Here is a 27,964-nt window from a genome sequence, read left to right on the forward strand (position 1 = left end):
ATTGATCTAGGAAAACCGGTGTTTCTTTATACGTAACACTACGTAACGTCAATATTAAACATTTGCAAACAACTTGGGTTGTTTAAGCTGCAGTAGGTAACGAGAAAAAAGAAAATATTATATTATATTGGTATATTGTGCATCAATTTACTATTAACCCTGCCATAGATTCCGAATCCGTGATTTACATAATATATAAGTGTGTGTTTGTATATACCGTATATCATCTAAGATTCAAGGGGGGTGGGCGGCACATCCCCATGTCCCGTTACGGGTGGCCTTGGGAATGGACCAGTGGCGCCGATATGTCTATTGCGACTGTTATAGACACCTGTTGGTGTAATATGCAGGTTACAGGACCCAGAAAACAGTTGTGTATATATATATATATAATATGACCGTAGTGTATATTATTTAAAATGGTATCATAATATAACATAATATGCGTATTGCAAAATTAGTACCCACACAAATACTACCATGGTCTATGTGGAGTGGGTGGTACAATGGGTGGATAGCCCACGAGGGGGTTTAGTTCGCATTTCGACTTCTATTGCCACTTGGGGCCTCTGCATATAGGCAGTATATGATGGTTATAACACCTATACTATAATGCGTATCATCCCTCGAACTGGTGCTATAAGCGTCGACACATTTAAATAAGTATATTTAAGTAGGTGCTATACATAGCGTTACGACGGGATGTGCAGACGTGGGTTTAAAATTTTAAGTTTTTTCTCACCCCGTTTGTTCACAACACTGCTGAGCTGTGCACTGTGCGTGTATATAATATATTGGTACTTAATGTGGCCCCCTATATATACAGAGCACTGTCTTCCCAGCGTGAATCGCCCTCGAATTCCGATCTGTACCGTCGTACAATTCAGAGTTAAGATTGCACATTGGGACTCCCCAGCATAGACGCGAAAATGTATTTATTTTTTTATCGTATTTAATTCAAGTGTATATAAATTTACAATACCTACCCGAGTCACCCTATTTGTTATTGGGTTTTGTACTCGGTGCATCGTCATTTGTTTTAACGTTATACCTCCAATATATATATTATATAGGACGGTCGATTTTTTCATTTAACTGGGACATTATTATATTCTGATTTTTGAAATTTCGACATATTATAGGTACGAGTAACCATATTTTTAAACATTTAGATTTGTTTCGACGATTCATAAGGAGCGTGTTCTTTTTCCAAATGACTAATGAGAACCACCCATTTTTACTGAACTATTAATATACCATATAAAATTATTCTCACATTTAGTCTCGATTATATAGGTTATTGCTTATCATTCTCGAACAATTCTTATATATCTAAAACTATTATACATTATAAGACGTTAATCGAATTAATATATTGATAACTATAATATTTACAAATCGTCGTAGCCCTTTTATCAGCTGTATAGTACCTATATGGCTATATCACATGGTCTTATTAGTTATGACCTATCCTTTCTCCTATGCTAGTACACTGCAGCCTTAAATAACTCAGTATGACTAGGTACTCGTTCGAATTTCTATTTGAATATACGCATCAACGTTTTCAAAAACAATCATCTGCTCAACAGTTTACAGTGAAATAGGGTGGTTTTTATTAGGAAAAAAGAATAGTTTGTAGAACACTCTTATATTAAATGGTGTGAAAATCTATGTATTTGAAATGTGAAAATATGGTTTTACCTTATTAATTAAGTACGTTAAGTACAAATAGTACCTATTGTTGAATCATACTTTGAATAAATGTGTGTAGAGAACATGCAAAGTTCGTTGGAAATTATAATCAAGTACCTACCCTCAACTCAAACATTTCGAACTGTCCGTGAAAAATGAAGTTCGATGTCGATACCATTATACATATTTTATGACTAAATATAAATGGCCGTACTGCTTGTAGGTACTCTATAGAATACCTACACTATTTATATTAGCCGCATTTCTCGTATAGCCTATCGTCATCATAGTTATAAAACAGAGTCTGCAATATTTCAATTTGAAATTATAAAATGGAATAATACATTTAATTTAAAGCTTGAAAGTAAGTACCGGCAAAATGTTCGCAAAAAGTTGGAGAAAAAAACGGATTTCGAACTCGTAAAGATTGGAGTTCGAACCATCGCTATAATTTTAAAATTGTTACGGACCCCCGCGAAACATTTATCAACGATATGGGCATATTGTGACGTACAACATTAAATGTTCGTACCTGTGGAGTTTGAGCCGTTCATGTTGTATTGGTGGTGCGCGTGGTGGTGCGGATGGTGTCCGTTGATGGGCGGCGGATGGTGATGGTAAGCAGCGGCGGCGGCTGCTGCGGCGGCGGCCGCGTGGTGAGTCGGCGGGCTGCTGTTGTTGGACGTGGGCGACACGGGCGGCCTCAGGTAGCCGGGCGCGCCGATGGCCAGCGGTGGAGACGTGTCGTACGTGGGTCTGGACATGCAGCCGTACGCATCCCGCTGGTCGCCGCCGCCGGTCATGGCGTGGTGGCCGCCCATGATTGGCAGCGACAGGCCGTTCTCGTTGTTGCCGCCGGGCATACCGAAATTCATCGACATCGGGCTATACAGACACATAGAAAACGAATGGGTCAAAATTAAGTAAAATACATAACAATAATAATAAGTAAGTTTAGTCGGAGCACCCACCCCATAGGTATTGTAAAACGGAAACTTTCGTAAATAGTGCGGTATTTGATGAATATTTTGTTGGGAAATTGTTATATTAATATTATAAACATTTTAATATTATGTTTTTTTCAGAGTAAACGAATAATAATATTTTTTGATCCGAGTTAAGATTATAAATATTTGAATAACCGATAATATGTTAGCCAAAACGGATACAGTTTGATATAAATTGTAAATAAGTAGATTATATTACCTATTCTATTTATGATAGTTGGGGCCGTTGGGGGCATAGTTAACGAAGGGATAGAGCGACTGGTATGTGCTTGAAGTCTTATACTTATTGGGCCGGTCATTATTATGCCCTACTCTAGCAAATATTGAAATTGCGCCCCTGACCGAAACATAATAATTATAACCTATAACCTCTCTTAATCTGTTTTTGAATAGGTAAGTACTTAAATTATTGTTTGATGAATATAACGCCTACAAAACACTATTTAATTTTACTTTTTTTAAAAACCGTAACTTTCTTATCATCTACCTGTTTTTAAAAATGGATATGAGGTTGTCTCCGAAATATATTATTTACTTTAAAAGTTGTTAGTCGTACTATACTGAGGCCCACGAGAGAGTAATACAGTTTTGCGCATGCAGACTGTAGGCCATAGAGTAAGTCTTACTCTATGCTGTAGAGTATATTCCCCCACTTTTTGCCATTTAGTGTATGTCTAATACACGGCGATGCGCGGAATCGAACGTGTTTTCGTCGGGCGGGCGACAGTAATACTCACTCGTGGGCCGCAGTGTAGTGTTGTTGCCCTAAAACAACTTTAGAGTGAGACAACGAGTTATCACTCCCTATTTTCCGTATGGGACGTTTTTACAATGAATGTATACTCATAGTTATTATTATTATTACAATATTAAATATTTTATATATTAATATCATACATTACAGGTACCTATTATCCATATTAAACGAATAATTATTTCTTTAAAATCGATATTTTTAATAGATTAAGGTATTGAACCTCGGATTTATCTATATATACGCATACATAGTGTACTAATATTATATTTTTATAGATCTATATTTTATATCTATGCAGGGCCGCATTTAGGGGGGGGGGGCCTTGGGTACAACTGCCCCGGGCGCCTAAATTTTGTGATCAGAAATTTGTGTACTTGCGAATTATTAAAATTTTATAATTTTAATTATTTTAATAACAATATTACATAATATATTTCGGTATTCTAGTATTATGCTGTTTGACATTTATTATTCAAACAACCAATGTATTTATAGCAATAAAGCTATAAGCGATCGATAATTATTAATATACCTATGATAACAGTTTCCAAATTTGTCGTGATTATGTCAATAGACATCAGTTATTTATAATAATACGGGCAACACGGCGTATTTTGCTATCGTGTGCGGCGTGCTATTTTACAACACAATTATTACTTATTACTTATTAGGTACCTACTAGCAGGGCCGTACCGAGAGGGGGTGTAGGGGGTGGGCCACCCCCCCACGACTCATCTAGTTGGGCCCAGTCTAGAATCTAGTTATAACACTTATAAGTTATAACTTATAACTTATAAGTCAACGAACTCGAGCGTTTCGAGCCACAGTATTAATAGTGAATGATGCCAATGTGATTACTGATTACGTATTATTTCTATTAGTTGTCACTATTCAGCGCGGTTAAGTGTTGAATTATGATTATTTATTTATTATTATATGTGTTGTATACTTTTATATAATTTTAATTATGGCCGGTAAAAAAAAAACTAAGTGGTAGTCAAAATCGTAAAAACTCTTTGTTAAAACACAAAAAACAACTTAATGTTGTTAACAAACGTAAAAAAATTCTAAACTTGTTTGGTGAAAAAAACTCAACAGTTGAAAGTAAATATAGGTACACTAAATATCTTATGTCTATACAACATAAATTATACTTACAAGTTACAATATAAGTTATAACTACCTATGTAACCTAACTAACTAATTAATATTAGAGTTAACTTAACCTAATCAAAATGTGCAAAAATAAATAGTTTAAAATATGTAAAACCTTAAACCAAGTAATTCAAGAATTTGCAACACTAAAAAGTAGAAGAAAAATTTAAATATTATATTTTATAGTTACATTATTTTTATAAAATACTAAATACAAAAAAAATATAAAATATTAATTTGCATAGTTTTATATAATTTTTATTTATTCATGAAGTACCTACTTAAATATGCAAAAAAAAAAACAACAACTTATATGATGAATTATAAGCAAGGCTTAAGTGACATAAATTCAAATGTATCTTTGCGGAGAGAGGATCAAGCAATTACTAAACAATATTTAAAAAAAAAAGCAGCACACATTGTAAAACAAATATTCTTTTCTTCTTATCTAATCTGAAAGGTTAATGAGGATCTATCTCCCATATTTTCCGTGGGTAGGCCCCTTAGGGGGGAGCAATTTCGTATTATCGAGGACCGGGGAGAAAACTGCGATTTGCATTACAGAAATTACAGCTCCTCGGATGTACAATAGTACTACTTTATTGTTAATTAGGCAGCTAATGATTGCGTAATACATACAGGGAAAAAAATTCGATAGAGCATTATAGTCATCAGATATAGTCATTTTCCGGTTAAAACCATCTGTTTTTTCTTTTATTTTTCGAGCAAGCAATGTGTTTTCAATTTATTTTCAATATTTATTATTAATCGGAATAATATTTTATTTTTTAATGAAATCTTGAAAGAAATTGCGAGATAAACATAGACTTTTTTTCTATCAAAAAGATACTAAGAAGTATCGATAATAATCATACATTTTATATTTTTTACTCGGTAGTTGCAGACTTACGTAAGTAAACATAGCACATACATAATTACAATGTATACCTATAAAATCTTAACCATTTCTTATAATATTCACAATTTAATCTTTTTAAAACTTTTAATTTTTTCATCACTATGTTTCTTCAAAAACAAAGATAATATTCGTTTTTGTATAATGTGAAATAACAGTCATAAAAACAAATAATAATTGAAAAACTATAACGGAATAGTTTAAACTTTATTTATATTAAAAGTTGTTTTTTTAGATTACTGAAAGTTCGAGTTGAGACATTCTAAAACATTTTAATTTTAAAGTTATTCTGTGTAAGATGCTCACACACCAGCAGGATTTTAAAATTTTAAATTGTTAAAGTTAGTTTTAACCTATATATAATCAATTCCTATTTTTTTTTTGTACTTGAATTTATCCTTGTAGTAAAATAAAAATAAATATATATTTATTTATATTCACTAAGCCACTGGCAAGTGCTAAATGCGTGCACAAAATTAAATAGGAACAAAGGGAAGTTAATATTATAGTCGCGAAACAACTTTTTTGAAAATTTTTAACAAACACAATTATTTAGGTACCTATATATAATATTTATATATACCTGAACGTGTCGTGGTTGCCGATAGTTGTGTACATGTTTGGATTGGTATCCGGATTGTTTGCAAAACCATTCATCCTGTTCGGAGATGATTGTTGTTGCTGTTGCTGTTGCTGCTGCTGTTGCTGCTGTTGCTGTTGCTGTTGCTGTTGCTGCTGCTGCTGCTGCTGCTGCTGTTGTTGATTTTGCGGGTCCATCGATTGGTTTTGGTTGGAGTTTGGACGCCGTTGGGTGCGTAGTTTTTCTTCCCGTCGCCACTTGGCCCGGCGGTTCGAAAACCATACCTGTTCAAATCACAAACCGATAACGTTATATTATATTATATAGTGATACAGTAAAATATAAGAGAGGGCTAATATAATCTCCTCGTGGTATTCATTAATTTTCTTTATATTTAAACACCGCGTGTATCAGGAAGACTTAACTATATATAATAAACTAGGTGGGTACTCGTTCGAAATTCAACTTTTATAAATATATATAGAAATACTTAAATAAATATTATGCATAGGAATATTTATTTTTTTTTATTTTAATTCGAAATATACAATCTATATCGCATGACATAATAAGTATATATGATAAGAGACAGATATAGGAATATGAATTAAAAAATGTATGCCTTTCAAAAAAAAAAAAAAAAACTTAAAAATGACAGACAGAAAAATTAAAAAAATATAATTTTTTTGGGAAAAATTATGTCAAATAAAAAAAAAATATTTTCAAAAATGTTTATTATATTTTCGAAATAATACCGGCGTAGACACTTAATGGATTACTTTATAAAATTGTTTTTGGTTGCAACGAGTGTTTTCCTTTATTATAATAGTTCCTAATAACAAATAATAACACACTTGTATTATAATATTATATAGGTACATATCACCACCCACATATATTTAGACATTCTATAGTATTCTACAAAACGGATGTATATATACATACATACAAGAGGAGGGACGTTTGCGGAGGGTCTCTTAAACTTTTACAAAAAACTTTCATGTTGAAATAAAACCGAAATTCCTCGAGTTCGTCAGAAAACTTTTATATCTCTCTACGAATATTGTGTTTGCCCTTTTATGCGTTCGTAAACAAAACAAAAGTGACGTTTACCTGTATTCTTGCTTCCGGCAATCCGATTTTCCCAGCGAGTCTTTCTCTAGCGAATACATCTGGATAATGCGTCCGTTCGAATTCTAAATATAAACACGTTACGTTGTATTGGTTGTTATAGGGTTTGGATATTGTGGAATGAGTTAGGTAATAGTTAATGTAGATTATAGTATGGTAGGTAGTACCTATACCAAATCCAAATATATTATGTAAATGACTATAAAATGTCGCACGATATATATATTGTATATATGTATAAATATATTTACCTTTTTCCAAACTATCAATCTGGTCGTTGGTGAACGATGTACGATTTCTTTGCAGTTTTCTTTTAAGCCTTAGTCGCGCTTGGTCGTCGTCGTTGGCCGATCCGGTGGTTCCACCAATCAAAGAACCGTCGTGGTTGGAGTTATCCCCGATGGACGTGCACGTTTCATCAGATCCCATTCCTCCGTCCAAGTCTAAAACTAATAAGTTCGTATTTGATATATTATTAGATACTAAAATACATCTCTAGCGTGAGGAATTTGATTTAAATTTCCATAAACTATAATTATAATTTATAACCCTTAGAAAAAATGCTACTGTGAATTTTTACATACTATATACCTATATAGATTGACAATTAAAAACCTAGCTAACAATAGTTTTTAATCAGTAATCCGTATTATATTAGTACCTATAGTTAGTATAGTTACTGACATACTCAAACACTGTAGTTATATATTTTGAGGATTGACTGTTGGGAGGGAGGCAGCTCCGCCACCACAAGTTGTGTACTTTGGTACAATTCAATCATTTTACGCTAATATTTTAAGAGTTTCTATTATTTTATTTTTCCCATTCGAGCATTGGACTAATAGGTTTATAGGTCCTGCATATTATATAGGTTTATCGGCAGTGGCCCTATATCTAACTAACAAGGGTATAATTGGGTATAGACATTCGATGTTTAATAATAATTCGGCTGCGAAAATATGTGAAAACCGTTGTGCTATGTTGGCGTGAAAAACGAAGCGGTTACGTCTTACTTGTCTGACACAGATTATATTGTATTAAGTCTAAGAAAGCCATCAACATTGATAAGTACTTAATGCCTACTATTATAGTTAATTAATCTATTTAATTCATTTAAGTGATTATTATGCATTTATGCACCTTCATCAATATGAATACCTAGAGGAATATACAGTGAAACTTCCATATAACGAAGTCGAATAAGCAGCAAAAAAAATTCGTTATATAGAGGAATTCGTTAAATAGAATTACATATTTTTTTCAACTTTTTTTTTATTATTTTTTTATTATGTATATTGTATGTATGTAAAAACAACATCAAACATCATATTACAGCTTAATTAATTTTTAACCTTAAATATAATTTAAAAGAAATAATCAGTAATAGTTTTGTTTGCTTATTATTTTTGAAAATTGTCCTTCCTTCATAAAAAGTTTCTATATCGTCAAGTCTTAAAAAAATACTTCTCCAAGTTTCCGTTACCTTAGAAATACAATCTCGCAGAGTGATTGTTGTTCTCTGTTCAAGAACTATGACATAAACTATCAATTTGATAGTGACAACATTTACAAAAACTGGTTTTTATCGAATAATTATTTCGTTATATAGAAACATCAGATTCGTTATTTGGAGATAAATTTACGTGTAATTAACAATGAGGGTCATAGTTCTTAAAAATATTTCGTTAAACAGAAAATTTCGTTAAATGGAAGTTCGTTATATGGAAGTTTCACTGTATTACAATGTATAATATTTTACCTACATAATTTAATAATTAACTATTTAGTAGTTATTTATATAATATATACAAAAATTAAAATGTATTTTTATATAAAAGTGAATCTTAGGTATAGTCATTTTGTTTAGCTCTATTGTTATAAACTTTAATATAACTGTATAAGAACTTTTTACATAAATTTAACTATACTATTATACGTAGTATATTTTTATATTTTAAAATTTATAATTGAAATATTGTCTTCAAATTTCAGTTTAACACTTAAACGTTGTTAAAATGATTTTATTAATTGTATATACATTATTTTGATAATGTAGGAAAATATTTTGCATAATATCTACCTATATATTGTGGGTGTAATAACAGGTATGTCTGTTGATTATTGTTATTATAGAATACTCTACTATGATTTTCCGTGGCATCCTTAGTCCAATATCTCTAGGTGGACGAACATAATAATTTATAGTATACATTAAAGATATTATAGATATTTTCCATATTTTGGGATACCCCCCCCCCACCAGTATGCTAATACTAGTAATCGCTATTATAATTCTACAGTATCAAGATATAGGCGCACAAACGCAAACGAATTTATAATTATATATTATAATACTATGTAGGTATGTCGTCGTTGCAGCCGTAATCTAAATGTGAAGAATTGATTTTCCCATTCACAAACGTCTTGTAATTGGTCCCATTGTAAGAGACCCCGTATAATATTATTTTACCCACAAGTAAAATAGTAGTTGCCGTCTGCGGCCGTCTCGTTCGATTTTCGATTCGTCACTTGTGCCGTTCGCAGCAAGCGAATTCACTTAATTGAACTGATAAATTTGTTTTAAATACGATTTATTTTTAACATTTACCACCAAAAAAAATAAAATAGTGAGGTGGTAGCTAGTTTATATATAGGTTATAGGTTAGGTGAGGTCTTAAACCTTGCCGCATTATACGCCGATTTTCCGTTATATATTATCCTATAAAGAAAAACACTTATGTAGGTAAGTACAAGAGTGACACCCTGTATGTCTGAAAAGGTTTAGATTAGTTAAACCATTAACCATTGTAAACGTGAACCGTAGTTTAAAGCATAAACAGAAAGTTATAAAATTCATTGGCTGGAAATTTCTTTGAACAATTTATAGAAATAGTAGGTATAAGGTACTCGACACTCATGTTGTATAATATATGGATAATCGCGGATGCTTATTATTAAAATATAGTCGAGTTGGTTTTTGGTTAGCTCCCTTTCCGTACACGGGGTGTTATAATTATATATGGGTGCAGACAGTACAGTAGAAATAGTAATGATATAATTGATTTAAAAATAAATTAAAATCTAAGTACCTACATAATTTGAGTATGGTGTTCGTGTTTAATGATTTTAAGTATGTACACCAAAAATAGACATTAGAACTCGTTTTTGTAGTTTTGCAGGTATTCGTTACTGCTTGCTATAAAATATGTACGGTTTATCGCAAAAATACTTCGTTCTTGACGAAATCGTCAATGACATACCGACATTTCGTTAAAAAATTTTCCTTAGGGCCGCGTGTCCTGCCGCTGCAGCGTTGTTACACAAAGCTAACACGCGTGGGAAAACGGAAAAACTATATACAATATACATATAGAGGTTGCGGGAATCCACGATTTGATATATTATTAATTATTATGTTATATATTTTATAATAATATACGGGAGGTGCATATTATTCACACCGCGTTATTATTTTGGCAAAGTCGACACAAACACGAGCATCATAATAATATATTATTATTGTATGTTGTGTGTATATGTTTGTATATTATATATTATTATTGTTTGCGTGGTGACTCGTATTAACTAAAACAATTATTTCAAAGGTCCGAGTTTATGATGTGAAAGACTGCCTATATTATACATATATATATATACTGCCGCTCCCGCGGCCTCAGACCTCTCTCACACACATATATATATATAATATACAATCGTTGCAGTCGCGGTCCATCCCTAAATCGGAGAGATGATTATTACAGCATCCCTTCTCTTTCTCTCTATCTCTCTCTCCTGCATAGTTTATATATATATACTCGCTCTCGCAGATACATATACAGACACGCACACTAAAGTACGTCGCTGCTCGTTACGCTTGTGTGTGTGTGTGTGTGTGTGTGCGCGCAGGGGCCGACTTTTAGGGGGTTCAAATTGTTCATTGGACCGCGCGGATCGGCGGGTCGGGTTTTGGGGACGGTACATCGCGCGACACAAGGGGTTCGACCGCGTGTATATATATATATACATTTTTTTTCGTCTCCCCATGTATATACCTCACCCGCCATCCTTTTCTGCGCCGATCGTCCGTCGTGGAAAAAAGGGCTTTTTTTAAATTTATATATTACACACGCGATATTGTACGTATAATAATAATATATATAATAATAAATATACACGTACGCGCATAACGCGCTCGATCCGCTCGGCACTCGCATAATATATGTATAACAGCCGGCGTGACAAAAATCGGTCCGGAGGTGTGTGTTTTTGGTTCGCGCAGGGGGGGAGGGGGTCAGGGGGGTGCAGTTTGGTCTATGTGTGCGTGTCTTTGTACGATTTTCACCGCGTACACGCAGTATTACGCACATATGTAATATTATGTACACGGCTATAAATACACGTTATATATTATATATGTGTGTGTGTGTGTGTGTGTGTGTGTGTATTATTATATTATGCTGGATCGTACATATAATAATATATACTGTCACCGTCATAAAACGCGGTCTATACGGTGCGAAAAAAAAAAGATAAATAAAAATCTCTCGTTAATAATAATAACGCGCGCGCCGCATTTATAATATAATATTACATTTAAAACCCTTCTTCTCGCGGGACCGTTTAAAACTACGCCACACTTTTCCTCCCACCGATACTCCCCGATCACTCGACGCGGTGTGGCACGCACGACCGACGTTTCTCGCATACGCAGGAAAAGCTCGTCAATAATACGGTCGTATTCATTTTTATTGCATTTTGTTCAGCTTCGTCTCACTGTATAGATACTCATATTATAATATAATGTATATTATTTAATACTTACGTTCCACATAAATACACAATCTAACCATAGAAAACGGTTGGTTTATAATACTACAATATTAACATAGGTAGGTCCTATATAATACCAATGTATGAGTAATCTGATATGCATTAATTACTAACCAAAAAAATTTAAAACGCTGTTGACTATTTTTTTTTACAAATAAAGAACTTTTGATGCCTATTATATTATACATAGGTGAAACAACGGGTTAGGCCAATCTAATGAAATTGTCTAGTTTCGCCTATGCCTATATATTATTATTATAAATTACTCCGAAGCAGCGTAACTCCATAAATTGTTTTCAATCTATACGTTATCCATTTAAATAAACTATTCAGTTATAAAATTATAAATTAAAATTACAAATGTTTCCACTTTTATATATCAGACATGTATTTATTTATACCGTCATTTTAACTACCTATTCAAGCAAATTTTTTTAAATATATGTATTAAAAAAATAATTGCAGGTATAGCATACGGTTGTCGGTTGTTGATTGTCGCAGACGAACTGCAATTTTCTCGTGAACAATATTATAATAGTTTCCATCAGGAATGAGTATATTACATTATTGCCTACATAGGCTATATGTACCTATACTATTATATAATAATAATAATTTATTGTCAGTTAAAATATAGTAGGTACAGGTGAAAAATATACATTAAGAGAAAATAAAACTAGCATTGCCCTTTACTAAGGTTCCACCTCTTATCGAAGGGCAAGAGTACTTAAAACTAAACTTGGTGAGAGACAAAATAATAAAACATATAATGATTATTAATCAAATTCTGCAGTAACTTATAATACTAATACCAAAGATAAGTAAAGTAAACAAGAAAAACAAATTTAAAAAAAGAGAAAAATGGAGAGGATACATTTTTAAATACGGTTTCAAAACAATATAACAGCTATAAGGATTAAAATATAAAATTATAGTTGAACAATAATAGGTATATTGTTATATACATTAAATTTCAGCCGAATTTATGGCATACAACTATTATACAAGGCCTGTTTGTATTATGTCGTATACTACATTAGAAGATATACATACCTACGCGATACGCCACAACGTTCGGTTAAAGATGGTGGAAATGGGGGGGGGGGGGGAGGAACGGTATCGCGAAATCTCTTTGGTAGCGGATGGAACAGCCCGAGGGGGCGCTAGGTTTTTCACCGCGGGGACCAGTTGTCGCGCCAAACTCTCTGTACACCCACACACACTCACTCATATATATATATATATAATAAAAAGATGATAGTCCTGCAGCAGCCATATATATATATATATTATGATGGTGGCGGGTGGGCGGCGCGCGCGCTCTGACGACGATAAGAGAGACGCTCCGGACGACGGCAGCAGCAACAGCAGCAGAAGAGAGGTCGGAGCGAGCGTTTATTATATATATATATACTGTAGGAACGCGTTCGTTCCGTCTTATCGGCAACTTTCTACTCGAACGCTTCCCATTCATTTGGGCGGCCCGTCGGTTAAATAACGTCGCGGCGGCGGCCACGCTCGTTATCACACACACGCGCGCTCGCGACTTTTCCTCCGGCTCCTACCACGCCAGTTTCTCACCCCCGTTCCGCCTCCATACGCCATATCCATCCTGCTACCGTATCTCTGCCGTGTCCTCCTCTCGTTCCACCACCGTGTCTTCGTCGCCGTATATATATATATAATACGCGTCGCAACGTTGCCGTATCGGTCTCGTGCTGTACACTATATAGGTATGGGCACATATTATATAGTACGCCGCACTATTATTCAACCGGCAGATACGTCGCGCGTATATAGGTGGCGGGCGGCAAACAATGTTTTTGTAACCGCGTCGTGTGCGCGTCATATAATATTATATAGCGAAATATTATATATGTGTTCGCTTATCTAGTAGAATAACCGAGCCGCCGGCGCTGTAGCGGTATATTATATATATACGTAGGTACACGCGTATATGCGGGAGAGGCGAACCGAGAGAGAGAAATTATTACGGTTATAATATATATTGGTAGGTAGGTAGGTAGGTATACTGCGATCGCGGTAACGCCCGCCGACGGCATACATTATAATAATATATGTGTGTGTGTCAGGATTGATGGGCACTACTATACCGACGTCGTATGTACCTATATATATATATATATATGTATAATATATATATTTACGCGTAATAATATATAATATAAACTATATCGCTGTTATCATAACCACACCGCCGCAGCCGAGGGTCGTCGCGAATACAACAAATGGATCGCCGTCACACCGGTGGTTTCACGGCATGGGCTCGTGTCCACATGTAATATTATATCACATAATATACCTGTTTGTGTGTGCGTGTAATGTGTATATTATTATATTATATTGCTCGCGGATCGCTATCTGAAGTCGCGCGAGCCAACTACAGCGATATCGTATTATTATGATATTACTATTGTACTACCTATATATATAGGGCCCTGCACTGTCGTCACGTCGTGTAAAAACTAGCGGTAAATAGAAGTATGGAACCGCCGTGTATTAGATAGGTACAGGCGTACAGCTATATTATACACAGATTGGGCGTGTTTCCGCGAACGTTTTCTGCGAACGGCTTAATTTATGCGGACGAAAAGTATAGGACAAACGGCTGCCGAACTTTGGCTGCTAAACCACCTATATAGATGGGCACGACAAAAGACGGCGTTTAATTATTTTCGATCGCGCAAATCTTTTCGCATGCGAATATGTGTATAATAATATCATGTAGGTAATAAAATCGCGCCTACTCGTCAATCTAATCATACACAGGGGCGATCCTAGAGTTTATTTTTAGGGGGGTTTGGAGTGAATATTGCCGACTTTCAAGAATAAATCCGCCGACTGTATACTTAATGTTATAATAATTACATTTCCTATAGTAATAACTATTAGGGATCAAATAGTTATTAAATTGCGTTTTTTTTTTCTATTATTCATTTTAATGCTGACCTAGAAACAAATTTGATTCATATTCTACTGAATCAAAAAATACTATTTTTATTTATCTATAAAATCTATAAGAATCTATAAAAAGTTGGATTTAAAGTTCTGGTACATATTTCTAATACTGCGAAATCGGTATTTTCCATTCCTATTTGTATACATTAATATTAGTGAAAACAATTTTATTACACGAACACAATAATATAGGCTCTTCTGGGTACCTAATATTGATTATCCGACTGCCGAAAATAATTAAGGATAAATTATTACAAGTAATCTATATTCTATATTATGTTAATACTTAATGCATAATGTGTACTAGTTTTACTTGTTAATAATATGAAAGTTTCAATGATCTCATAATATACTACATTTTTCGATTTCTGAAAATTGTCGACTAGTACTTACAGTTGCAGACATTCGGGGGGTGTCAAATCCCCCACACCCCCACGTAAAATCTCCCCTGATCATACAGCATGTGGGCCACCACGAATGTATACATAAAAATAATATTATATAAAATGTAGAGTATATTATATGATATGACTATTATAACATAAGAAATAATATAGAGTATAACCTATTTACACGGTGTATTTTTATTTAGTAATGTTATGATTGATAACTTATGATTGCTGTGAAAATATAGCGTGTTATAGGTTATTACTTATTAGATTAGGTCTTACAAAGTTACGACATAACACTTATTTTATTGATATGGGTATATTACAATTACAGTGAGTAATATAACTTGAGTAATAATTAAGTAATTCGTATACTTTACACTTCACAGTTCCGGACTCGTGCAATAAGCGTCGCGCTCAACTGTTCAAGTTCATTATGTGTGTGTGTGTGTGTGTGTGTGTGTGTGTGTGTAATATCGAGGGGCTGCTCGGTGTATGTGTGGAAAATATACCGAGAGGAAAATTACAAGATAATATTATAATCTAATCGAATATAATTATACGTGTCGCCTCCGTCTTTATTATTATTTACACACGACCCCTTTGTGCGTATTGTATACGGTGCGAACACCCGATCATATTCGTCAAGGTCCGTAAAACAAAAATCTCCGAAAGCAAAATATATAAGCATTCATGTTATATTTGTACAACATTATGTATATATAAATTATTATTAATTATTATCTACTATACAGGGCTACTTCGTAACATATACCTATATATATTTATTTTCGTATATAAATCTCAAACATAATATAATATAATAATAGTGACTGTGGCTAAAGTATATTATAGAGTTGTACTATATATAATTATTATAGTCGTACCACGCGCCTGCGGAGTAAAAACGTATATAACGGCGGGCGCGCGATTAACGACGCTCCAGTGAGCCATACGCAGTGACTCCCGAGGCCCATGCGGTTCTCGATTGGTTGAACACAATGCGATTAATCGGATTTTACAAATACATATATAATAATATTATTTCGTTAATGTCCATGCGATTCGCGGTGCGCGTCGTCGAAAAGCAGCGCGTGCTGTGCAGTCGTGGTCGTCGAAACAATAACGGTTGACGGCGGCGACAAGAGGTCTTTTATAATATTATAAAATATACATTTTATTATTATTATTACTATTATGTATGTTATTGTATGCTCACATCGGCGATTGGTACATAATGTACAAGAAAGAAATCGCCCTCAAGCACGCGCCTTGCTACTATTTAATATTTACGCGTCCTTAAGTAATCAATCGATTATAATGTAATACGTATAATGTGTATATGTTTATTTTAGGTAGGTATACCTAATATATTATATATCGCGGTGCGGTACAGGAACAATCGACTTTTGCAAGTAACGTACCTTTTTGCGAAATTTAGTTTCCTGCATGCAAGAGCTGCAGTGCACAGTGGTATAAAAAAAACTTGCAGTAAACCGCACGATAATTATATAATAAATTACACGATACCATACGAGTTGCCGTCATTGGCTAACATAGGTTTTATAGAGTGCTTATACACTGCACAGACCGCCAAAGTTGTATTCGTCGTCTGTGTGTTTATATGCATCATAATTCATAAGTATTATAATATTTATTCGTGCATCCATTATATTATTCTATATAACTTAATATGCGTGATTTGGAACAAGAGTGCGGCACGAAAAATTATAATATTTGATGTCGAACCACGCACGCTCCGAATCGTCTGATACGCATATATATATATATTATTGCTGTGTGTACATAATATCATCACGAGTGCGCCGTCGCCTCAGCAGCCGGGGCGGAGACTAGGGACGATGAGACGGTCGTGTAGGCGCAATTTAAATTGTTTTCCGGGAAAGCCGCGAGGCAACGCGCGGCTTTTGATAATTTTTAATCGGATTAAAGCGCAGGGTCTCTCTTTCTCTCTCGCTCTGTCTCTCTGGTATTACAAAAGCATGTCACAAACAGGAATATCCCGTTAAATAACTGCAACAACGTTACCCTTTTCGGCGCCCGAGGCCAGCAAACCGTAAAAGATTTCCCGCGCAAAACGGTCGCCGCCGCTGTCGCACGCGAGCACGCTCTCTCTACTCTCTCTCTCTCGCCAGCTCTCCTTTTCTCCCTCTCACTCAAAGTCGGCAAAAATAAACGAGACGTAATTATTTTTAAACGAATTGTCAAATTCAGAAAGTTACGTTTTATATACACTTTGTTTTTTCGCGATTTTTTTTTTTTTAGGGGGGCACGTCGACCATTGTGTTTGGTCGTTTGTTCGGTTTAAAACATTTTCCACCATCGCACCACTGCATATTATAACTAATACGAGTGTACCGCGGTGAACACGCTTAATATAGTATATATAATGTTTAATACCGTACCTACCCTATAAATATATATATATACATACACGTGCGATGACATGTATTACATTGTATACTGCACGGTATTAATTTACAGATGGCTTACGTGAACTTTCCGCTGAAATAAACGGTCATTATAGTCATAATACAATATAGATAGGTATATACACGCGTGCCTATATTATTTTAACGTGATTAATCAGCTATACTACTGCAACGTCATCGCATCACTTAAATCACCTATACACTGCAGTATATAGGTAGTGAGTATATGTATACCGAATAGTGAATATGTTATAATGTTATAGAAGTATATGAATATGACATTGCAAAAAGCACACGTATAGCATACGAACACATTACTATATAAGGTTTCATCGGTATAGGTTGGACATTTTAAAAATAAATGATCATCAAGTTATAAATAGTATGGACATATTAAAAATTAATATAATAATATTGGAACTTTATTCTACTATAGAAGAAATGCTTATATGATCGTAACTCGTTCTCGTATTACATTATAAAATATATTTTATAGGTACACCCATAATTATAATTTATATTATTGGCAGTTTATATGATAATGTCTATGTCATTTATGATTAAATTTTAAATATTTAAATAGTAATATTGTAATCGAATAATATTCGGATACCGGATTACCACAATAAATGTATTTAACCTGAATAACCTAAGAAATATTTTTAAATACGTAGGACTTGTATATACTTCAAATATATATAGTAAAATATATACACATAATATATAAATATAAGTAATATATGAATATTAAAAATCTAACACAGATTTTCTTTTTATCAATAATTACGTAATTTTTTTAAATTTCCAACTTATCTTCCTAACATTCAGCGACAGCTTATGACGTGCACCAAATTTATGTATTTACTGTTTAGATTATTTAGATTACATTTAATCATATAGTTTGGAAAATACTTAAATTCTAAAATATTTCTGTAGGTATGTGGGGGAACGGAAGTCTGAAGAAAATTGGAACAAAACAGGTAAACACCGTGAAAAATATCCTATATATATATTATATATAGTGTCGTACTGTCGTGTTTTTTCACGCGAGATGAACATACATAATGTACATGGTGATTATGTAAATTTACTTCCGAGGATGTCGGTAGCGAGGTTTATCGAAGTCGACAAATGCTACTAAGTCATAACCATAAGCATGACTATTGCATTGCACTATTGGAGAGTTTACCGTTTCCGTATTTCTATCGCGCGCATCTCGTTTTACGTGACCTATGATTCATTTGCTTACTTTTGTTGCATGTATAGGCCTAATGCATATATCTATGCCATACTACCACTACTGCCGCTAGTAAAACTTAATCATTATTGTTTGTCAATCACATATTTTGTTTATGTAATTTATTTACTATACATCAGTAAGCATTAATTAAAAATTGCTACTTGCTATTTATTATTCTAACTAAGGCGATACACGTTTTATACACGATAGCACTAAATATTAGATTCAAAATTAAGTATAACTAAAGGTAGGTAGGTAATACATTAAATTTAGATTGGAATTGTACAGGTACCTATGCATATAATTTATAATTAATCGTTAAAAGTGGGGAATGAAATCCTGCTTTGATGTAGAATAGAATTATGTTAGGTGGTTAATATTTTTTTATGAATAGAAAAGTCTAATCAACTTAAATTGTCACTAAAAGTTGTTGACTACCAAAGTTTCCGTCTTTAAAAACATGAGCTGTTGTTGATATTATTAAAGTTTGCGTAAAACACGTCAGAACACAATTATCTCTTCAGCTATAAAATCTCAAGTAAATGCTAAGAACAGTAATTCCTTGGTTCATAAACACGCTTTATAAACTTTAACAGACTACTGATTTGTTGAAGTAACAAACCCTTTTTAATATATCACGTTATATGAAGGATTTGAAATGTTGAATTTTAGTATTATAGTATTATAGTATTATATGCCTACATGTATATAAAAATTAATTTTTTATAATAATTTACTTTAATTAGTGAATTCCCACATGTTGTATTTTTTGGTACTTTAGGTAAATATCATATAATATACTGTGTAAATCATAGAAACTAATGTTAAACTCGATTACAATTATTTAAATTATTATGCTACAGATTTCAATATATGCATTTTTTTTGTCAGTTTTTTATTGATTTTTTTTAGGCAATTTAGTAATTAGCTAGCGGGTTTCATTATTGTTATTGACGCTGAATTGAATAATAATTGACATTTCATTTTTTATTGTAGTTGTTAATATCACTTAAATATGAATACAAATTCCAATAAAAAATAATGCGTAATGATTTTTATTGTTATCTTTCAACACAAAACAATAATATCTAAATAATACAATATTTAAATAAAATTATTAAGATTTATTTTAAATATTATTTTTATTTATATATATTACGTACATTATAATTTGAAATTAATAAACATATATTTATTAAAATGTTGATAATGGAAAGTATTTTTTTTTTGCAAATATTGAAATTATTAGAACATAATTTCGTTAATTATGAATGAACAAACGTATGGGTATTTAACAGTTTTTTAGTGTATAAAAATATATAATTCACAACCATGTACCTACCTAAAAATGTTTAATCTTTAATGTATATTTACTAGGTATTTAGTATAATTTATATACGTCCGTGACCTAAGTTTGGAATAGTAAAATCTTGCGAGAATAATATAATTTAAAAATATTTTAATAAATGTCTATACCCATTTTATAAAAGTTTAGGATAATATCAATGTGTATGAGTATGAAAGACTTTACGGAGAAGCACTGATAGCTATTATATACTAAATTCCAAACCAAACACAAAAAATTACGAGTGATAACGGTTCAATGCGTTAAGCATGATCGCATTTTCAAACTTTGCAGTAGTAATCCCCGTGCAGGATTTAATTAAATACCACAATTACTAAATACCGGTATTAGTGTATCTCATAACACGTTTACACGTGTATTTATATACCTTTTGAAATACAAACCGTATCGAAATCCTATAGCGTGGCACGGATCCCCTTTATAATATTAATTCAATATGATTTTTGGGTAAAACTAAGATTGATATATTATGCAGGTTACATACGCACCAACGTTCTGCAGTAGCGTTATTGCTCACGTGCGTTTTTACATTCGCGTATTCTAAGGTTTTACATTTTTTTTATCAAGTATATAATGCCTAATAATACAAATGACATTCGTTACGTTTTTTTTTTTTTTTTTTATAATATAATAAGTACATATAAGAAAGGAGGTGCGTGAAACCGACGAAGGACCGCGATGATAACACGTCATTCGTTCAGCTGCGCGCGGCACACGCACGTCATGCGAAGGGCTCAAAGCAAATTATTTACGGCTAAATGGACGTCGGTGGGTTTTTGAAAATACATAAGTGCATGTGCCAGAGTGAGAGTGTCGGAGGTATATGGAGGGAGAGAAGGATAGACCGCGTCGTCAATTCAATACCGCGCGCGGGGTCCGCATATTAATATAATATAACGCGGTGGCTATATTATGTACATAATATACGTTATATTCATAATATATTATTCGATATAATGTATATGTGCACGGACGTGAGCACCCGGTCTTTATATGCATCCGCGTGTTATTTACCGCCACGAACAACGAGAAAAATAAGATACATCACGCGCAATCAAAATGGCCTGTGCCGCAGAGCACCTTAGTGTAGTTACGTACACAGTGAAAAATATAATGTATACATATATTATGCCACAACATACCTTATACCTATACCTATACATGATACATGCCCATACGTGGCTATACAATAACCAGTAGGTATAGGTATATTCTGTTATGTGTAGGTAGTATAAGTAGGTACCTACCTTGCACCTATATACTGGTATACCTATATATGTATAAGATGTATATACTTTATAAGGATTCTTTCAGCTCCCGATCGGCCTATAGTTGATATACCAACTTTTCAAACATTTTTTTTTCCTTTTTAAAATATTACCTACCTACTGGCTACTATACTATTGCGCTTCGCTAGTTTTGAAGTATTTATATTTGTATTTTGTACCTAACAATAATTTTAACGCGTATATGTATAATATTGTATATGGTTTAACAAGATGTACAACTATACCTATTTCATGCGTGAGGCGTATGCCTCAGTAACTTGACGTAGTTAAGGGTGCTTTACATGCCCTAAACCTGACTCCACCTAATATTTTTTCCAACGCGATAGTAGCAGTCACATTATCAATGAATTTAATCAAATAATTTAAATTTAAATATATCTCTATTTTTGAGCTAAGAGGGAGCTAATCAAAATTACATGTCAATAATACATTACCTACATAGTACATAATAATTAATAACTGTATAATATTCTAGATTGATTTATTTTTTGTCTGATTATGTGAAAGTATATTAAGTACATTGTAACTTACAAGGGCTCTCGTAATTGTAATTGTTTCTAAAATTGTGGTATATTATTGTGTGCAATATGTTTCAATAGAAATAAACTATACCTATAAAGCATAATGTTTTATTTTCGAATTCATGTGCTTATATACATAATGTTAATATATTACACGCAACAAAGTTACGGAAAAGTTTTAAATGTTTAATATAATAATTTGTAATGTTTGCAGGCATTTTTCAAAACGTTTCCTGCAGGAAAAATATGGCGCAGTAATAACACGGTATTAAATATATATTAATATATAATATGCACATTGCACATACTATAATAAAATAATATAATATGTGTATCTCGTACACGTGGCAAGATATTATTTCGAGCTTGTAATATTATCTCTCTTATATTATATGTATACATATACGCGTAAAATTTTGGGGCGCCACCGCCGTGGAGCGCAATGGCCGCCCGGCTGCTGGCATTCCGCCGTTTATTTGCAGCGTATATATATGTACGCATATTGTTTCGACGCTGAAACCGGAATTCCGCGCTATAGCAAAATTTAATATGGTTACCGTTTGGAGGAGCCCGAAAACCCTTTTTGCGGTAATACTGCCGCACACCCGTCCGCCGGCGATCCCTTTATCTAAATATAATAACCCCTCTGCCCGTCCACAGTTCCGTTTTCGCTTTGATACAATATTTTCTTGTTTCACCATGGAGCCGGTATAGGTTTTTTATTTATTTATTTTTTTTTTTTTTTAATATATCTAAACCAACCGTGTGCGCATATCCCATGTAAGCGCACGCGAGTTGAGTAGAATAAAAATAAAATAAAAATAAACAAATACCGACTGGAGAATTTTACTTGCATGGAAAGGTACGGCGGCGTCAGTAGCCCCCTTGTATAACCCCAATATTATCATCGCGGTGACCCCGCCCACAGGATATGGTGAAATGAAGATTCTTGTTTACTATATATTATACCGCGCATTAGCCATAGGCACGTATAATATTTAGGTACCTATTGGCCTGTTCTATACCAACAATTGTTTAAGATCATTTTATCAATATGTACATGGCATATGGTGTTGTAATATTATAGGATCTCGTGGACTGGTCGTTGCGGTTTAATTAACAGACGTTGCGATTGTAAGCACATAGTATATGATATCATATATATATATGTATAGGTACTATGGATCATGTACCTACGTAATATACATTTATAGTTGCCGTATATAGGTGGAATAAATTAACGTTTATTGGATTGTTTTTGTAGGATTTTTTTCGAAATGTCGTATAATTATTATTTAGTTTTTTGCAGTTAATTACTTTTATTACATCATTATCTGAAAACCGAGTCTTGAATCTTGAATACAATTTCAGACGAAGAAATTAATCACAAACTGTTTTGTTTAATTTAGAAAGTAAATGACAAATAATATCTGCTTTTTGAAATACGTTTGCTTAATAAGTTATATCTAAAATAAAGGGTTACGCGCAATTATATTTCAGATAATGGAATAATTTCTATAGCATACTACTGTAGTACTTTTCTTTAACTTCAAATGATGGATGAAAAATTGCAGTTTGAAGTGAATTAATATATTCTATAATTAAGGAATAACAAATAATAAAATTAATTTAAAGAAGTGCTTTTAATGTGTCAACAGTACTAATATATTATATAATACATTGTCCTATTAATAATACACAATTTAGGTGTAATATAGTTAATATACTTATATAGTTATATACTATCATAATGTTGTGTAACGCAAAATATAATCATTATTTTATTTGCGTAATACGTCATTATTATTTATTAGTATTAAGTAAAGTAGTGGCAGTATTATATTATATCTTGCTGATGCAGCATCTGTATGTATATGTTAATACGACAGTGTTGTAATCTCAGACTGCACGGGATAACCATTATAAATATAATATTATTATATGTAATACTATATTATATATTATTATAAATTTATAAATATAATAATATTTTTATGAAAATCCTATTGTCGGCTTGTCTAGACGCGTAAAAACTTTATTTAAGTAAAAGCACTCATGAAAGAAAACTAATTAAAGCACAACATCATAAATATCGTTGACGTCTTACCTTTTTTGTCGAGTATGTCGGGCAAGACGGTACAATTGGCGGCGTTCGGACTCAGCCGGCCGGTCGGTTGTAGCGGACCGAACGGGTTATCGCCAGATGCTGGTGGGTACCTATATATATATATATATATTATAATAAAAGACAAAACAAATAACGACAGTGCGCGTCAGTATAAGGTACATTATTATTATTATTGATGACGCGTATACGCGTGTGCGGTCATCCGCGCCATCACCCATACATATATACTCGTATATGTATAATATAATATTATACATACATTATTATTATTATTATTATTATTATTATTATTATTATTATTATAATACTCACCAAGGATTGGGTCTGGGCCATGTGCCGGCCGCCGCCGCCTGACCGTTCAACAGTCTCAGCTTGTCGTACACGGCGTCCGTGCTGCTGCAAGTCGGTGACACGGACGCCGGTGCTTGCTGGTCCTTTTGCGCCGCCAAATTGCGTAACACGCGGTTGATCGAAGACACCTGTGCACAGATTAATAAATATCGCGAATTATTTATAATGTTTTTATATCACTGTCACATATATAGTGTAGGCGTATCCTGCAAATTGTTCGTTACGAAATAAGCGGGGGATTTATAGGTATAAATTAATTTATTTTTCTCTTGCGGAATATCCTTTACACCTGTAGCGCAAAATTTGGGTCACCCTGTATGGTTGTATATTTATATATTGTCTGCAGTGATTCAACGTGTTTCATGAAAAAAATATCATACGAAGTACTTACGAACCTTAAACATGCAGGATTTTATCGTAGAACCGCTCACCTCGCACGAATCTGCACCAGTTGTTGATTTTTTAGACATCAAAAACGCTTATTATAGTTTATTTTAAGTATGCCTACAATTTAGTAACACGCATGCTATATAAATATTTCGATACGTTCAATAATATGAACATTTCCGTTTATTAATTAAGCTGTTAGCAGACGAGGATTACTCATATATATGATATAAGAACACTAAAATCGAATTTATTCTCAACCAATAATGTGGCACAAAGTTTAAATGATTATGTGTGGTAGCCAGTTTTATTGGTATATATATACGCTCTCGTATATATAATATTATGTCGTGTATATACGAGGGATGTGAATGGTGAATTATTGATATTTTTTTTCTGGCAATTCAGCGCGACACGCGCGACATGCACGTCAAATACTCTGTAAAGTGTGCGAAATTCGAACAGCGGTGTGTCTGTAGTGTGGCTATCTATAGCTGCTGCAGATGAGTGGGCGAACGATAATGATTTCGAAAATTGTCAAAAAATAATTTCCAATCAATTTAATGCGCTCAGACTGGCGTCGCCATTGTCTTGCGCGGGCGCGCGCTCCCGAGACCCGGAGACAGACCGCCGTCGTCATTCCGTGTATACACTTCGTATATATATATATAATATATTAATATATAAAAAATACACTACACTCGGCCATAAATCCAATTTTTATTCCTCCGTATCTATATATAGTATGCTCGGTTTTTTCTCCGCGTGGCGGCGAGTGCGGCGGCGGCGGAGGTCCTTTGTGCCGGTCGTGGCGAAGTATATAACCACGAATTTCCGACCGGAATACATTTCCGCAGCCGTCGATTGTATTGTCGTCGCGGTTATATTTTTTCTTCATTTCTACCCAGACGATTTATACGGCGCAGGGTCCGTACAAAAGTGGCAGGGCGAGTATACACTCACGCACACACACGCATATATATATTATAAATCGGTAGCACAGAGCCGCGTCGTTATATATATATATATCGACACGATACATACAGCTTGTGTGTGTGTGTGTGTGCGTGCGTTATGCGTGTGGGAGAAATGCTCGCGTATCACGGCGGCGGATTCGAGTCGAAGGGTTTTGCGCGAGTCTTGATGTGTCGCGCGGCCGACGAATCCATAATGCATGAATTTTGTTTGTCGGCTTTCTCTCTCTCTTTCTCTCCGACTTGCACGTACAACACCCCCGTATATATGTATATACAAACTGTCCCGAAGGGTGTCGCCTAATGTCGCCGTTGACGCCGGAAAAACTTTGGGGTTTTTCACACTTTGATTACGCATTCCCTCCCGTTTTTATATCTGCACAAGCACATATATATATATATACGACATACATACTATATATATATATACACCGTACACGGCGCGCTACCGTGGGTTTCTGATTTTCTCTCTCTACTCCGTCTCTCTCCCTCTTTCTCCATATTATATAAAATAGATTTTTCCTTTTCCGCGTCTGGTATTGTTTGTATTATACTAAAGCACGCATACACTGTACCACTCGTACCACGCGTTTGTGAATTCAGCCAGTAATAGGCACACATAAAATAAACATCTAGATAAGTACCTATCGTACCTATTAAAACAATAACGTGGATTTTTCTTAAAACATATAAATAAATAATAAACATACACCCCCCCCCCGCCCTGAACTTGTATGTAAAATATTTTAATATGTCCGTCGCGAAAACTTTGAAACACGCATCTGTGTTATACACAGAACATGCACGCTATTTTAAATTATACTATATAAAAACGGTAACGAATTTTGTTATAAACCAACTGCAGACACAATAAATAAGTGGTAATATGAAAATATAAATTAAAACCTAAAACGTAAGAAAATCCACAAAGCAATAATACATAAATAATAAATTATAATAGTATGAAATAAAAATAAAATAATGCAATTATGTTACAAATATATAACGACTATTAACGTATTTGCTATGTAATATAATACACTGCAGTGTATACCTGTTTAAGTTTCTTTGATAAACAAAATATAATAAATTAATAAATCTTAAACTAGATAAGAATTAAATTTCGATGTTATTTTTGTTATTTTAAAATATTTTAAGTAATACATAATATGTTTGATGTTTGACCAACAGAAATTAGCGAGAACAATAATTAGTGAACATTAATTTCAGTTTCAGGGTTATCACTTTAGTGTAGGTACATTTCAAATATCTAGATTCTAGACGGTGCATGGTTGTATGCATGTGTATAGTAAATAGTTAGTAGACCAAGTAACCTTTTACATTAATCGTGCCGATATCTTTGCAATGCTGCTAAACATTTTGACTTACACACATAAAATAAAAATAATATTTACTCAATGAAATGTTGTGTTATTATTAATGGTAAGTTGGTTTGTCAGCGTATGATGAAAACTTTCATTGGAAAAACACACAACAATATTGAGCCACCATTTATTATTGTTTTACTCATTAAAAAATATACGTCGATTCGGGGATAATCTTTGGCATTTGAATCATTGCAGAAGTGACTCGAAGGGACGAACCAGTAGGAATGTCTTCGTCATCGTCGCGATATATATAGGCTACAGGGATTGTTATATATCTGATTGGATTTGAATTCACGATACGGGAAAAATGTACGCAGCATAATACTTTCTCAGTAGGAAATTAAAACACTGAAACGACTACAAAAAAAAAAAAAAATGGGAAAAAGAAAAGAGAATTTTTTCCTATTTTTATATTTGTACAGGAGTAAAAA

General features: G+C 33.5%; 1 protein-coding gene across 2 annotated transcripts in view; it reads right to left on the bottom strand.

Moving 5' to 3' along the window:
• Positions 1-27,964, bottom strand: part of LOC132949861 (paired box protein Pax-6-like) — a 54,340-nt gene that overhangs the window by 1,028 nt on the left and 25,348 nt on the right. For both annotated transcript variants that reach the window (XM_061020949.1, XM_061020948.1), the window contains 6 exons: positions 24,746-24,912; positions 24,413-24,522; positions 7,490-7,687; positions 7,221-7,303; positions 6,111-6,391; positions 2,225-2,577 (listed from right to left, as the gene is read on the bottom strand). In XM_061020949.1, coding sequence (XP_060876932.1) covers positions 2,225-2,577; positions 6,111-6,391; positions 7,221-7,303; positions 7,490-7,687; positions 24,413-24,522; positions 24,746-24,912 — 1,192 coding nt within the window. The remainder of the gene's footprint in view (positions 1-2,224; positions 2,578-6,110; positions 6,392-7,220; positions 7,304-7,489; positions 7,688-24,412; positions 24,523-24,745; positions 24,913-27,964) is intronic.

Source organism: Metopolophium dirhodum, chromosome 8 (genome assembly GCF_019925205.1).
Source record: "Metopolophium dirhodum isolate CAU chromosome 8, ASM1992520v1, whole genome shotgun sequence".
NCBI classification, from domain to species: Eukaryota; Metazoa; Arthropoda; class Insecta; order Hemiptera; family Aphididae; genus Metopolophium; species Metopolophium dirhodum.